Raw genomic sequence first — 16,173 nt, 5'->3', positions numbered from 1 at the left:
AGCCGTAGGTCCCTTGTCTCCCTACATGTCATATCGACACCTCACCCCGAGGGGTAGGTGACTGCTAGGTAATTTGCTTTCTTATTTTCTCCGCGACCTGGCTGTCTTTCTTCCTCCGGCCTTCCGTTTCTCACCCCAAAACACCACCGTCTCGAGCTATCGAAAAATGAGACCCCGCATTTTCCTTTGGCAATTTTCCTCCGGATACAGAGGAGGAGCGCGTTATGCCGAGAAATCACGGTGTTGGGTGATTCTTCTAAGATTTAATGGTTTGGTAAAACAATATTCCACCGCTACTTTCATTTACTTTCGTCGAATGCAGGTCGATCGTAGAATATTTTATTTAATTGCACTGTCGTTTAGGTAAGTATTTAGAACATCTGACGATATTTTCTCTATTTTTATTATTATTTTTTTATATTTGTATATTATTATATTGTCTAGCTACGTTATTGTATATCTGTTATTTCGTTTGCAACATGTATACGTACGTTAGAACGTAAAGTAGTAGATAAAGTAACACTCGTTTAACTTCTCCAATGAACGAGTCGTTCAGAGACAATGTTGACCAACTGAGTAAATTAAAATGTAAAAAAAGAACGAGAATTACAAGTACTGTTTCTTAAACTTTTCTTCGAAATGTACAATTATTAATGCTATCTCCTTATGATTGATAAAAAGTGGAGTTGATCAAATGTAACTGCTGTCTTCGCACCTTACGATCGACAGTGTATGTGACGTATGATGTCAAATACGCTAAGAAATTATTTTTCTCTAACACTGAGAAATATCATTGTCGAAGAATATTCATAATTTTATATGGAGTTGAACGGCTGCAGAATTTTTCTAGTAACTGCGAGGTTCCTCTAGCCGATAGCTTGATAATAATCAGACGATGCAGTTTCAGCGAGGTACGCAATGTCCACTGGTACTTGGTGAGAAGCCCCAAATACGCGTCTGTCAGCTAATGTGATTTCACCCACCTCCGGACCAACAGCTCCTTAGCGTTACTCCTTTGGTTTCTCTCGACAATCTTGTTACGTTGGATAAACGACGAGTTTGCAGCACGGAATCTTGTGCCGATGATACTTACACGTGATCCCTCGGGTCGAGAGACTTAACCCTTTCGAGACAGAATATCGAGAACGCTGTCAGTCATATAAAGACAAGCCACATACCAGAAATACCATGTCACTCTTCTTCTCTTTTATTAAATCTTATTTCGCAATACAATGTGATTTAATTCCTTCGACATAGAATATTGAGAACATTGACAGTGACATAAAGATAATTCTCTAACCTTTTTGTATGATCTCTTGATAATTGGTGGTTAAGAGGAAGTAAAAGATAAATAATTCGATAGATTCGAAGGTATAAGCCATTACAGAATAATGTGAAAGATGCTTTCTAAGGAACGAATAATATGTTAATATTGATCTGCGTAATTAGTATTATTGATATTTGTTAAGCGTTCAAGAGTGTAAAACATATACCCAATCCCAAAATCAGATGCAAAGATAGTTTTGACGTAGAATGAGCAGCATATAAAATCGTGAAATTGTTCTTCTATAAAAGACGAGATTATAATTATTAACACCTGGACTATTATGCAAATTTATATTTTTATCGACACGAGCAAGGAAATAGTACTTAACCAACCAGTTAGCTGTTTTTGACGAGTATACTCGTCATCGTTTACTTTTTGCCACACATTTTAGGTACACACATTTTGAAGAGGTCGCAACAGCTAACTGGTTAAGTGGATATTCATTTTACTTATTAAAACGTATAACGAGTATTTTTCTATATTATGTCCTGTCATTCTTAAATATCCCATAAATGTATAAAAATCCACATTCTTGTCACGATTTTCACCCGTAGTCCTACTTTAATCTAATTTTCCAGAGCATCCGGTATATTCCGGTATATTCGAGCTCGCGATACGCGCCAGATCTGAAACGAGTTCCACGATTAATGGATTCGATCGAGTCCGGGATCGACAAAAAGATTCAACTTTCCGGAGGTTCACCGAGACTGTCATCGTCCGCAAGCATCGTGTCCGCGGGTGCAACCCTTTGGAAAACGGCGTAAAGCCCGGCCACCCCCCAGCGCGGTGGCTGGCGCGAGGCTTGGCGGAGGGTGGCGTGGTTGTAGGGGACAAAACTCACCCTAAGAAGCCTTTAAGAACGCCAAGGCGGCGGCAACGTTGGTGGGGTATAAAAGTAGCCGCATGCGCAAACTCGTGAAAAACTGCGGCCCGCCTCCGGCGCCGCCTCTATCGTTTCCAACCCCTTTCCACCCCCGCGACGATCCTCTCACCTACAAGGACCCCCTAGTCCCCCCAAGACGTGGCCGTCTTGGAGGACGAGCTGCGGCCTTTTTCGACAATTGGCCCCGTCTAACATGTGCTAACCGTGTGTGATTACCACCGTTCTACAACTCAACCCTTCTTCCTACCTTCTCCTACCCTTTCCCACCCCTTTTACTTCGTATTCCAACACGCGACAGTCTTGGTTCATGAGAAACATTCTCGTGGCCGTGAAAATCAAAGTGTCACGACACTCGTTAGTCGAAGAATCGAGTTAAGATGTCCTGTATCGTATCGTATCGTATCGTATCGTATCGTATCGTATCGTTGCGTGGACCGTTCATGGATCGTGTTAAATTTATCGTGAGTTGTAGTTGGTGGAAGAAGTGAAGGATAGAAAGTGGATGAATGGAGGGTGGGTTCGTCACAGTGTGAGTCTTCCGATCGAGATCGATTCCTAAATGTTTGTATCGGTCTCCACGCGTGCCTCCACTTTTTTTTCTCTCACCCCTCTGGTTTGGAGAGTGTGAATTTTTCCCTATTCTCTCTTTTTTTTTTGTTTTTGGTTAACGACTTTTTCATTTTTTCGGGGAGCAAAAGTGGGGGCGGAGAGGGGAATCGTGAGCACCAATTATTTCTTGCCAGGCAGCGCGGGAACAACGACCGGCGTTGATCTAATTGGTCGCCAGTAGGTAATTGTTCGGTGTCGATAATTGGGCCAATTAATTTGTACGGAAAAGTGCGTCGATAATCGTCCAGCATTCACCGCCGCGATACCGATTATGTGGACCGTGTCGGATGCGGGTTATGGAATATCGTTACCGTCAAAAGGCCGAGAGCGACTCGTGACAAATAAAAAAATAGAGGAAAAAAAAAAGAGAGAGAGGATCATAAAAACGAAGAACGAGGGAGGTGCGAAACGCCGGTCGAAACGCACCGGACACCGGTCACGTAATCGAATATATTTTTCTTTTAATTGAAAAATATTGTCGCTTGGCTGTTTCGGCTGGTAATTTTATGGAGACAGGATTTAATTACACGAAATCACGTCGAACCGAACAATATAATTAAATATCTGTTTTTTGTGAAAAACTGACGGCAGCGCGAGCCACGATTTTATTGAAATATCCGAAACCTGCTAAATATCCTATCCATCGCCCGTTTCACGCGTATCCCGCCAGTACTCGGCTCTTATATCTTCGATTCACGTTTTTCCACGAGGATCATACGCAACTTTGAAATTCCCTTGACGCGACGATTCTCCTTTCGAAATATTTCCTTCGTTTCTCGCGCGTCGAACGCGCAAAGAATTTTATTTTAGAATAACGCATGACGCGTCTCTTCGATAGTAACATTTCCTCGGGAATTTTAAAGGAAAACTGAATAATTCCAAAGGATAGGGTGGATAATATATTTTTCGCAAATTGATTTTCACACAAATTTGTATCTTTTTCGTTCGATCGGTGATCATTAATTTTCAATTTTATACGATACGCGTATCGTTACGAAATATATTTATAAATGATCGAACGCCCTCATTAGTCGACCAAATGACGATCGCAAAATTATTGCATTTCTTTCGGTTCACTGTATACGGTGTCGAAAATAACGGCTCGGGCAGGAACACAAAAAAGGCGATGTATCGCCCGGGGGGCCAAAATGTATGACGAAATGCATCTTGGGAACTCGACAATTTAGGGACGCGGAGGCGTTGCATTGTTACCCATAGGGGTGTAGGATTATATGGGGTGCTCTCTCCCGTTCAGGGATCCTCGTAACTTGCTACAGATCCGTCATGATCGATAGTCTTCTGTCGTCGGTCGAAAGAGAAACGCGATGCCATTCTCGTGGCCCGTAGTTTAATTTCCAGTGGTGAGATTGCCTTTTGCTTTGAATCATCCCCTATCTACTGGTATTTCATTTCTTCAACCTCCTTTTTAACGATCTTCAAGTTTCTCTGAAACTTGTAATTAATTTTCGGAGAAGAAAATTGTTTTTCGACTTGGATGATGCATTCGTGTATCCTTTTTATTTAAGAAGATATTCAAATTGCATTTTACTTCGAATCATCCCCTATCTACCGACAATCAACTTCTCCAACTTATTTTGTTAAGGAAATAAGTCATTTCAAAAAAGGAAAATCATCCTACAACTTAGCTGGTGTACTCGTGTCTCGTTTGTTTTTTGCGTTTAATTTACTTCTTATTTTAAAAAAAAGATACAAGATTCTTTTTATATTATCTTTCATCTATTGATATTTAATTCTTCGAATCCATCTGCGAGGCTCCTTAAATTTCTTGCAAACTCGCGAATTAATTTTGAAAAAACAAAATTGTCTTTCCATGTTAACCAAATACAAATTGCCTTTTGCTTTCGTTCAGGTTATCTGATACAGGAACGCGTGGATGAATCTGTAATAGAAATATTGAAGTAAGTTTAAGTATGAGCTATAGTGTATGCTTATCTAGATCCTCACTTTAGCAATGTTACATTACAATGGAAGTGATAGGGATCAGGTTGATACATTTATATCAAAGGACATTACCAAAAAATTAACTTTTATGTGTAACTTCAACTGAAAGTTACAAGAAATAGCAATAAAAATCTACTCATTGCTCTTTTATTTATAGACTTTGTAACCCAAAACAACATTCATATTCAAGAGCACAATAATGTGGGCCTCTCTCTTTTTTAAATTTTTGCTTCACTAAATTCTATTTTCAAAATAGATCAAAAAAGAAAAGAATGTAGATTTTTTCCAGAAGTAATTACTCCAACAGCTATGAATTATGCTATGACACTATCAGCTAGTATTCAATTTCTCAAGCCTGTTGTTTTAATGATTTTCAAATTTCCTTCAAACTTCCACTTTAATTAAACAAAAGAAAAAAAAAGATGTCTTTTCCATTTAATTTGTTTCTTACTCCAAAAATACAAAAATTCTTTTCTACGAAGGATAAACTACACCTCATTCCAATTCGTCATCAATTCTTAAGTTTCGTTAAATTCACTTTCTCAAAATCTTCTTGGTCGATTTATTTCCAATTCTCGAAGCACACAGATTCTACCGCCAAGAGTAAACTTCGACCTCTTCCAATTTGTTATTAATTCTTAAATTTCCTCGAGCTCTATGTCATTTTATTCTCTCGTCGCAATAACGATAATTGCGACCACTCGAAGATCCACCCTAGCAATCTGGAAAGATTCGTTGCAACGGTCGTCGGTGCACGTATGACGGGGACATTAAGACAAAGTATTCCCCTCTTTCTCCTCAATACAGCCTTCCGTCCTGTCTTCGTTGCTCGCCTTGCTCCCTCGAAGAGCCCCCAAGCATCGCGCAACCCCCGTATTTCTCGGTGCTAAACGCAACTACACGAGGGACCTTTCTGCCGTCTTTGTTTTCCCTTTCTTCCCAGTGTCGTTTTGCAGTCTCGCGCGGGGAGGTCGTTGAACGACGGAAGCAGGAAAGACTCGACGAGGAAACGGCCGGAAAAAAAGACAATCGAACGAGAGGCGTGGAAGGAAGCCGAAAGGCAACCTCGTTATCGGTGTACCGGCCGACCGCAACGTGGAAACGATCCAGCCGACCCGTGCAGTAATTACAGACCAGGGAACGAGTTTCTTTCTATTTCGTTTCTTCATTTCGGGACCTCGAAACCGCGCCTGGCAATCGTCTGGCGTTTTGGATAAGCGTTCGCTGTCGCTCTGATCTACGGGACTCTTAAGTAAAGAACTCGAACTCTATGGACGACTTTGAAATAGGCAACAGAGTGATATTACATGCAAGTGTTATTATGGAAAGTTGTAACGCGAGCAGGTGATATTATGAAAAGATTAGAACGTCGAAGATGGTAATGTGCAGTTAAAGAGTCGTCAGTTTTCACGAAGATGAATCCTTTTAACGATCTCAAGGACAGGAATTATTCCCAGTGCGAATTCAATGGTGTGGATCCTATAAGTCGAGACACGCGGAAACAGGCGAAGCTTCGATTAAATATGACCTCGTGACTAATCATCGTATATTATGATCAAGTAAATTCGAATTTCGCTGAGAGGAGAGGCCGTTGGAAAGCGAAAGAAATTCTGTGTGTTCATCGGAGGGAATTTTTCGGGGCCAAAGGGATTTCTCCACTGTTCTACGAAACGCGTGACAAACGGTGAAACAGAGGAGAGGAAAAGAGAAGCAACGGGTGTTGTCATCGGGTAGTAGCGATCAGCAGGAGTATAGCATCAGGATCGTGGAAGAGGGTGCAGCAGGAGAGAGAGATTTTTCCCCACCGCTTGGAAAAACCAACCCCCACCAGTCGCTTAGTACGGCCAGGCGGTGGTGGCGGCGGCGTGGAAGAGAGGCACGGAGGGGTAGGTTAGCCAGGGTGGTCTCGGTGGTGGCTGGGGGCGGCAGCCTCAAAAATACACCGCAACCACACCGCGCGGCTCCACCGCAGAAGCCGCCATCTTCCACCGCCGAACCGAAACGAGACCGCGCGAGTTAAACACCCTATCCTACTTCCCCGTGGAAGTTGCCGCTGCCACCCGCCGAAGTACCAGCCACGAAGAAGTATCATTCGCCTTCTGGTCCCGTGCTTCATCGCTGACAGCCAACGAAACCGGTGGAATTTACAATTTTCCATCGTCGCGCCAACTGCAACTTCCCTCGTCCAAGAAGCGTTACCGAAGAAACAATTGATTAATCGTCAGCCACGAAGAGGTGTCTCTCGAAATCCGGTCCCGTGTCTCATCGCTGATAGGCAACAGAAGCGAAGAAATTTATAGTTCTGCCCTGTCACGTCATTATGTCTTGAAAAATGTTAAGAAAGTGTCATGCTGTTGAGAAAAGGATTGAATTATTATCAAGACAGCGGAAATGATCGTCGGCGAATACATGGAACATATCTGGCGAGACTAAAGATCTCGAACTGATTTTAAATTCGTGACTATTATTGTTCGAGGAAACGTGTTGTGTAGTGACTGATTTGATGATTCCTATGTATAATAATGGATGCCTGAATCTTTCGTAAAGTCTTCGGAAAGTGGATCCCCGAATCTTTCGTCGTTTGAAATAAAACCTGGTGTATGGGAGTTAGAATTCTCCGGAAGAATAATGTGCGAACGTGAGGTTTGTGCCGCGGTTTGGCTCGGAGGATCCAGGGTGCAGAGTTAACACCTGTTAGATGGTCGGGCAGAAGTGCTGATGTGACATGAACGTGGAGTAATTTCGATCGACCGCGGAACACTGGAAGCCAGATTTCAGAGTGAGTGTATTATCGTGAATCGTTGTTATTCATTTATGAACGCGAGTAGCAGAAGATAGTCAAGGTTGGTTTGACTTCCGTCGAATCACGTAGTGGGGTGCATTTCGATCAAAGAAACGAGGAAACGAGGGGCGACGTCGATTTCAATAAAACGAATTTTCTCCGCGAGTTGGCAATCGAGACGAGAGGAAGAATTTGCAAACGGATGCTCTTGCCTCGGCCCTGTCGCGGGATAATGAAATAAGGATCAAAGGATCCTGGGCCACGCGGGGCCGGCCAAGTTGTGCGCGTGCCACCGAAGGAACCGGAAATTTATCTTTAATCAGCCGCTACCGAAATAATGACCGTCATCGTTCTACTCTATTAGTCCAATCTTAATAAAGAACTTAATTATCACTGGATACATTACGTGCACACTTTGATTATAAAAGACAAAAATAGAAAAGATAAAAGGCTTGGCTACGTGTCAAAATAAAGAAGAAAAGAGATCCTGATTTATTAGTTCGATTTTACCACAGAACTTAATTATCATTGGATATCGTTGGTCGTTGGATACATTTTTGACAATAACGAATAAAAATAAAGAAGATAAACTGTTTAATTTTTGATAGAGCGTGCGATGGATCGGAATTAATAAAGGAAAGGCTGGCCGATCGAGTAGAAAAAAATTGAGTCGAATTCATCGAGGTTTGTCGGCGAGGAGGATCTTTCCGGAAAAGAGTCCAATGAGCCTGTTCTCATGACGAATCCTTTACGAGATGCACGCCCCGAGGATCGGCCTCTAGGCTTAGATTATCCGGATCCGAGATTGGTTCGAAACGGTCATCAGGACCATCAAGGGAACTCGACGCATCAGATAGGTGGCGGGAGAATTAGGAGAACCAGGACCTCGTCATCGAGGAGAAGAATGCACCTGGCCAACGAGGTCCCTCCACAAGGATCCACTGGTGGAAATAATATACCGGATTATGCACTCACCGCGGATCTGCTCGCCGAGAGGACTTTGGATGGCCTGTTTGCTGAACATCCTGGAGAACTTGTGCGAACAGGTAAAAAATATCGATTAATTTTCGTTTAGAAAAGTTTACAAATTCGTTGTCCAGTGGATGTTTAGCTTTCTTCATTTTACCTCTTGTTTAATTTTTGTCGGAAGGGTTAATAGTTAGTTTTTAAGATTCGGAGCATACTGGGGAATTCCTGCGTAGAGATAAAATTGAATATAATTTTTGTTAGAAAAATCTTGACATTCTATTTCATTAGGTTTTAATACGGTGAAAACCTAGATTTTTTAAATTTAGTAATTTATTAATTTAGTAATTAATGTACGATTATATTTTGTGTTAGAATTTCATTTATTGATGATTCGGTGATTATTGTCAACAGGCTCGCCACACGTGGTCTGTACGGTGCTACCGCAACATTGGCGGTCAAACAAGACACTTCCGGTAGCGTTCAAGGTAGTAGCTCTGGGCGAGGTCGGTGATGGGACTCTGGTGACAGTGCGTGCCGGAAATGATGAAAATTGCTGCGCGGAATTGCGAAATTCCACGGCGGTTATGAAGAACCAGGTGGCGAAATTCAACGATCTTAGGTTCGTCGGTAGAAGCGGAAGAGGTAAGATATTTCCAAATTTTACACCCCTCTACTTCTTCCTTATATAAGAAAAACAAATTTACGTCATGACTTAGGCGAAGAAGATATGATTATAGGAAAATGATTATAGGAATTTAATTTTTTACATCTTCGACTTATCTTTTCTTAATAAATTCACATATGTTATATTATAGATATTATATTAGATTATAACGTGTAAAATGTTCAATTTTATTACAACGACTTTCTGATATTCTCTCTCGATAAATTTTCTTATCTTTGTAACTAAATTTGTATTATCATATACTATTGTAAAGGTAAGAATTCGTATACAATTTAAATCCCCCTTTAGAAGTTACCTTAGAATATCTCTCACGGCTCAGTGAAGTATTGTAGGAACCTGTAAAAATTGGGCATTTCATGTATGAACGACGTAAAAGTCAAATCGATAAAGTCTTTCATATAGTTATCAGTTTCACTTTATCCAGACACATAATCGATATTCAACACGTTAAAAAAGGATTCTCACTTTCATGAATTTTTTTATCGTAAAGGCACAGCATGAATAATCGCAAATTTTAAAGTCAATTTAAGAAAAACAGTTCTGCCAATTTTCAGTCTTTTATGCATTTTGATTTATGGGGTCGATCGGCACGAGTGACTCGTATTACCTAATGGTAAAAAGAAAAAATGGGCATAGTCGAAGAAATGTAGCCCAGAACAAATAGTCAAAGATCTCGTGAAACAGGCGTAGAAAGAAAGAATTTTCAGAAATCTAGCTCTTAATTCTTCCAACTTCCCTTAAGAATCCCTCCGTTGAGCGTTCTTCAGGCGGGCAGACAATTAAGCGAGGGCCTCTCGAGGAAGAGCGATTGAAAAAATTCGATCAACCGTAGCCGATGCAGCTCGGCGAATCTTTCTCGAGGGGGGGTCGGCGTCTTAAATCATTCAGTAGTCGGTACATTAAGGTGGTGGGCCGACTGATGGCCTCGTTTTTCCTCGGACGCGAGGCGAGGAGAGCCAGCTGGCCCCTCCGTTTCATCCTCATTTTTAATTCAACCGGCAAACAGTGTCGTCGTCTCCGTGACTCTCGATATCTCGGCCGGTCGTCGCGGAGATTTTTTAATTCTCGCCTCCCGCGACTCAATAATTCAGCTGTTCCTTCGACAAACGTGGAGAAGGCGGGATGGCGGGGGTGGGCGGGCGTAGGAGAAAAAATATAAGAAGGGAAAGAAAAAAATAATCAGAGGCCCATAGGTCGGAGTTGAATAACGCACCCTAATAATCACTGCCATTACGGTCTCTTAATGCAAACGCTCTCTCGCGACCAAGGATCGAGCTAAGAAAGGAGAACAAGCGAGTTGCTCACCCTGCGTTTCGTCGTTCTCCCTTCGGACCTGGCCCGTTTTTTCCGGCCAAGAGGGTGGCGAGGATCGAGAGATACGAGTAACGAGGCGTCCTTTAATTCCTTTAATTCGACCGACTCGCAACGACGTCCCCTTTCCTCGTCTTCTTCTTTCCCGATCCTCTTTCTTACCGTCGCGAGAACAACTTTCAAGAGAGCAGTCACGAGCGTAGGTTAACGAGGGGAGGCGACTTGTTTATGGCAAATTGGAAAAGGAAATTGCGGGGTCTGCGCGATATCGACTCTCTTCCGTTCACCGTGACACGCACACATCGACGATCGTCCTTAAACGGTGGTTTAAATGCCAGCCTTTTTTATGGATCACCCCTGTCCCGAATCGTCGACGACGATATCGGCCAGCGGAGCAAGTAAATTTCCAAATATTTCCACCTTCCTTCGGGAAATCAAAGATCGAGGGCTGATGCCACTTTGTACGATCAAGTCGTTTCTCGTTTGATGCTTAGGGTGACGAGATGTTACAGGTACGACGAAACGTTACAGAGGCAGTTTTTACAAAAATTTGCTACTTACGGTGTGACAACAGGTAGAGAAGTTTGTTTCTTTTATCTTCTTGTTATTACAGAAATTAACGAAGGAAAGTATGATAGCAACAGAAGTATGAATAGCAATAGAAAGTATGACTAGCAAGACAGATATTTTGGCTATTTCAGGAACGAGTTTTTAGTACGAACGAATAAAAGTTGAAGGCGGTTTATTCGAAGAAATTGAACAATTTGAATGCCCACTAAAATGATCAAAATCGATGTTCATATTCTTTTACGTCTGGAATATATCTATTTTAAGGATATCTTCACTTCTTTTATTAGTCTTCTATTAAATTTTAAGTCTTCTTTCTTCTTACATATCTGTCTATTTATCCGTTCGATGTATATAACCTTTTATTAATTCAACATTTTCTCCCTGCTATCTATTACCTATGTAACTTTCTGAATTTTTGATAATTGCTTCCGACATAGTGAGTTTAAAACGAGGAATACCTAAAGCCGGATAATAAAATCTTCCTTCCCTTACAATTTACTTTCCAACTACGCAATCACCATCAAATCTTGTTCATATCGTGTACAAGACACGGCCGAAACACTCAAAGGTACAAGACAAATTCAGATTAAGGACGAGCTGTACCAACAGAGCCGACCAGCATGCAGAACTAAATTTCACTTTTCTCAGAAGATAGCCAGCAACCAGGAAAGATGGGACCTCTTACTGCTTTTCCCTCGATCTTCTTTTCTGATATGTGGGGAAAAAATGAACGTACCAACGCAACGTGGAGAAACAATGGACGTCCATGAACGGTTTTCACAATTTTTTCGCGAAACTCGTCGGATGAGAAGGATATCGCGGATATATAGGAAATCAGAGAATAGGACGGGTCAGAGTGATAGAGCGGGAGAGAGACAAAGGGGTGGCAGGGGGTGGTTGGGAGTAGAGTGGTTGGCTGTAAGCGGCTTTGGTTTCCATGGCAGTAAGCCCTCATTACTGTATTACGGGCAGCCCCTAACTACCAGCCGAACGCAACGATTTGCTTCTAGAACCTCTATGAGGGTGACGGATCATGCAAGATTGTTTTCCGCGTGTCCGGGAAACTCCGATATTCCAATCTGCCGGAAATATTCCCTTCTAACGTAGTTCCTCTTCATCCACGCTGCGATACATAGGCAAGTTTTCCTCCCTTTAGGTCCAAGATTTTAGTTATACGTGAATCTTTTTTTCTGATTTTTTGGCGGTTAGAATAAATATTCTTTGGCTTCTTATTGAGGAATGAATTCGATAACTTATTAAAACCAGAATTAACGCAATGTTTTATTTGCAATTTTTTTAAATAATTCGTGTTATTGAATTCTTTTCCTCGACGTTGTAATCGTGTAAGGTAACTTCAGGAGTACGTTCAAAATTTTTTTCATCGCTATTTCTTGTTCAATCTAGATCATACAGTTTCATGAAATTTCAGGAAAATCTTTTTGTCGTAGAGATGTCTCCTGCGAATTTAATTTTTTCTGACGGTTTTCTGTGAGATCACTATTAATGCAATTCGTTGTCCCTATTTCAATAAAACAGAAAAATACTATCGTACTGGATCTTAGAAAATCTTCAGGTTCATATCTCTCCATTTTTCATAAAACTTTGTTTGCAGTTTTGGAATTGTCAGATTTGAGGAATCTGGCTTGAGTAATTCATTTGGAAAAATTGAGGAACAGATGGACCGTAGTTTGTTTTATCGAGTAGCTAATGTAGTTATAGACTGCAGCCTCTGGCATTCCCACTATCGTGTTTTTAAAACTGAACACGATGCCAGATAAAGCAAATATTATCATGCTTTTTACATCTTCAAAAGGAAATCGATAACAAAATACGGAAAAGAGGGAAAGCAAGAGAAATGAAAAATTTGTAAAAAACACCAGACGTTACTTCCACCTCAATCTGAAACAACGGAGCAAGGTTTCATCGAATAATCGTTCTCGTATAACGAATGAAAATTTTCGAATTTCCTGTTCCACAGAATAATTTCCACCTGTGACCGTGATATGTTCGTCGTACTTTAACAAAACGGTCGATGGTCACGCGTTTTTCAGGCGGTCTGCTGGAAAATATGCGATCACCGATCACCGATCACCGATAACACACCGATAACAATCGTTATCATCTACGGAGTCGGGTAAACAGATTTGCTAAATAAATGGAAAATTTATGATGTTTGCAGGCGAGTCACGTCGTGTATCGCGCATAATACCGCGAAGAGACGAGTCGCAGCGGCCGCTTCATATACGGATTCCGTGTACATTTTTCCCCGTTTTTTCGCCTCCGTTATTTTGCACGTGGCCCGCGCTCACTGACCATTTTGGGGTAAATATTTGTTCCGTGCTCGCTCGCGGGCTTCGCCATGCCAATTTAATACTGCGACTGCGGATGAGGAATGATTTTAGTCAAGGCGAGCCACCGAGCATTGTTCGCAAAAATTCGAATCAGTCCTTTTAATCGATAGAGAAAGAATCGTTTCTCCAGGAAACACCTAACTAATGGTACCATTAATATTTTAGTATTCCGTGATACTATAGACGCCCGTGAATGTTTCAACTTCATGCCAAATGATGTAGATATTGAAATTTGCTATAAAAAATATGAAAGATTCCTTATAGAGTAACCTTATCTCTCAAGTGCGTGTTATATATTTCGCAGCTTGAAATTGAATCTAAATTACAATAGTTCCAAAGCGTCACACATATGGTGGTGGATAGGAGAAGGTTGGAAACATTAGCAGTATGAAAAAGTGTGATAATTTTATACAATTGGCGATGGCTATGAATGACTACAATATACAGGATATCTTTTAGATTCTTTAATATTATGTAAAATTGGTAGAAATAGGTTCTTCTAAAAAAAGAATCCGTACATTTATTAGGCTCAAGTGCTTTTTTATAGAGAATGAAACGATACGTCAATTGAAGTATGAAAAACAATGTAGTTCCTCTTAAATATCGATCGTAATCGTTCTAAGCTAACTAAATTTGTAGAGATCTAAGTGAAGCATCTAAGTGAGATGTTAACGAATCCAAAATAAACTTTTGTGTACTATTAATATCCCAGAGTAACTATCATCAACCCTAAAAAGATGTGTAATAAAAGAGTTGATAATACCCCTGTATACATATAATATCTATGTAACAATGTTCTTAATAATCGATAAATGTACTTCAGATAGAGTTCTATCTTTTCACCATAGTTTCCAGAGATTTCAAAAGGGCCGAAATTCCTTAACCTCCATAGTTAAAAATTAGCATAGACACACGCGTCATTAAATAATCAGTATACTGCAAACTTTTATGAAATTTTATAATTCTATGAACTTAACTAAAAAATTGGAGTCAGTATAGAAATTTCTTCTACCCACAAAATATTATAACGACCATATTATTTTACATATTACGCATATGTTCGCATAATACGTGCATTCTGCACTCTTTTACACTTTTATATTCCCCATGGATGCACAAATATCCGCAGTCTACTAATCAGCGACGATGGAAAAATTGAACAAAATTATCAAAGCCAACCGACAAATCGACGATCGCATCTCAAATAAATCTGTCATAATATTTCTCAAACATTCTCCCATCTCACCCTCATAGTTTGCAAAGTTTCGCGTATCTTTCAGCGGGTTCACGATTATTCTCGAATCTGCAGGTCTTCTCAAACGAATCTTAGAGTGTCAGAAAACGTGGGAGTTCTGGCGGAGAAAAGTCTCGTCGAGCACCCGGGGTGGAAGTCGCGAAACAAAAGGGTGGTCCCGGTCGCTCGCAGGTGGAGACAGGGGGGATATTATCATAGCGGCGCAGAGGCGTATATCACTCGGCCACCCCTTTCGTTCCCGACAGGGATTAGCGCGAAGCTCTCTCTTGTTGCCTAGGAGAGAGTCACGAGGCGGCGGCGAGACGAGCGCGCGTGTGTGCGATTCGGCTGCCTCTGCGAGCCGGTGGCCAGCGACGCCCGTAAAAACGACGGACATAAATACCGGAGTTACCTGTGTTTTATGACGTGCTCGGGCCCCGAGCCGGAGGCGGCAGAATCCGAGGCAAAGCTCCAACTATCGACAGGCCAGATCCTGACCGATGTCCTCGCGCATTGCATTCGCTACTCGTCCTCGTTGCTTCCTCTTCCTCCTGCTACTCATACCACTAGTGTTGTTAGTGGGGCTGTTTTAGCCCGTGATTCATGCGATTCTCGACAACTCTTACTCGCCGATCTCATCATCTTCGAGCTGGGTTGCTGACTCGTTGCGTGCAAGGTAGTAGGGATCATGGGTGCTAGAGTTTGCTGAAGATTTCTTTGGACGGTTGTTATTGATTGGAACGTTTGCAAAAAATTCTTCATATCGGCGAGGTCATTATCATTGGTAATGTTGTCGTAGATGGTTCGGGTAATTTTAAGTAACTTTGTAATTCGAAGAAATTCATAGTAGTATTTTTAGACATTTTTCGCTATTATTATTATTATGGGAATGCTTTAGATCATGATTTAGGATAGCTAGTTTCAAGTCTAGAAGGTGGTAAGCTTTTTTGGAGGTTCTTTGTACAATTGTCATTCGTCGTAGAGAATTTAAAAAATATTCTCCATCATTACCAGTAATTATTTTTAGGTTAATTTAATGACTGTTGTGGTATAATTCGTAAGTGGTTAAGTTCTCTAAAGATTCTTTATTTTCTATCGAAAAGCTGAAATATTTTTTGGGTGATAATGTTTTTTAAACATTCGTTTTTAAACTGTTATTCACTGATTGTTATTTCTGATTGTGATTTATATTATTCTCGACAATCCTTCAAATAATTCATAGAGGGTAAAGTTTTCTTTATAAATTCTTCTTCCAATTGTTATTCATCGCAGCATTTCTAAAAAATTCTTTCAAGAAAAAAGTGGTCGAAATATTCCTCTTATCGATTAACCTTCGAGTATCGTTTTGTGGAATTGTAAAACACTCCTGTTGCTCGAGATTCCACGCTGAACGGAACTTTCATTTCATTCGACTATATTCCTCTGAACTTTCAACTCTTCAGCGAAGTTAGAGACGCGTGGAAATGATTTAATAAGTCGTAAAGATCGGT

At 41.0% G+C, this 16,173-nt stretch overlaps 1 protein-coding gene and 1 long non-coding RNA gene across 4 annotated transcripts in view; one reads left to right on the top strand and one right to left on the bottom strand.

Moving 5' to 3' along the window:
* The window catches only part of LOC126922972 (uncharacterized), a 299,653-nt gene that overhangs the window by 64,644 nt on the left and 218,836 nt on the right, over window positions 1-16,173 (bottom strand). The gene's annotated exons all lie outside the window — the stretch shown is intronic.
* Window positions 2,361-16,173, top strand: part of LOC126922909 (uncharacterized) — a 34,915-nt gene continuing 21,102 nt past the window's right edge. Inside the window, exons 1-3 of one of the 3 annotated variants that reach the window (XM_050735851.1) lie at window positions 2,361-2,739; window positions 5,738-8,609; window positions 8,944-9,174. In XM_050735851.1, coding sequence (XP_050591808.1) covers window positions 8,300-8,609; window positions 8,944-9,174 — 541 coding nt within the window. In that variant the 5' untranslated portion in view covers window positions 2,361-2,739; window positions 5,738-8,299. Of the gene's footprint in view, window positions 3,001-5,577; window positions 8,610-8,943; window positions 9,175-16,173 lie in introns of those variants that run through there. The other 2 variants (XM_050735853.1, XM_050735852.1) reach the window with 2 other exon arrangements.

The sequence above is a fragment of the Bombus affinis genome, chromosome 13 (assembly GCF_024516045.1).
Source record: "Bombus affinis isolate iyBomAffi1 chromosome 13, iyBomAffi1.2, whole genome shotgun sequence".
In the NCBI taxonomy this organism is placed as follows: Eukaryota; Metazoa; Arthropoda; class Insecta; order Hymenoptera; family Apidae; genus Bombus; species Bombus affinis.
Note: the sequence above shows the minus strand (reverse complement) of the source record. Positions and strands in the feature narration are given on the sequence as shown.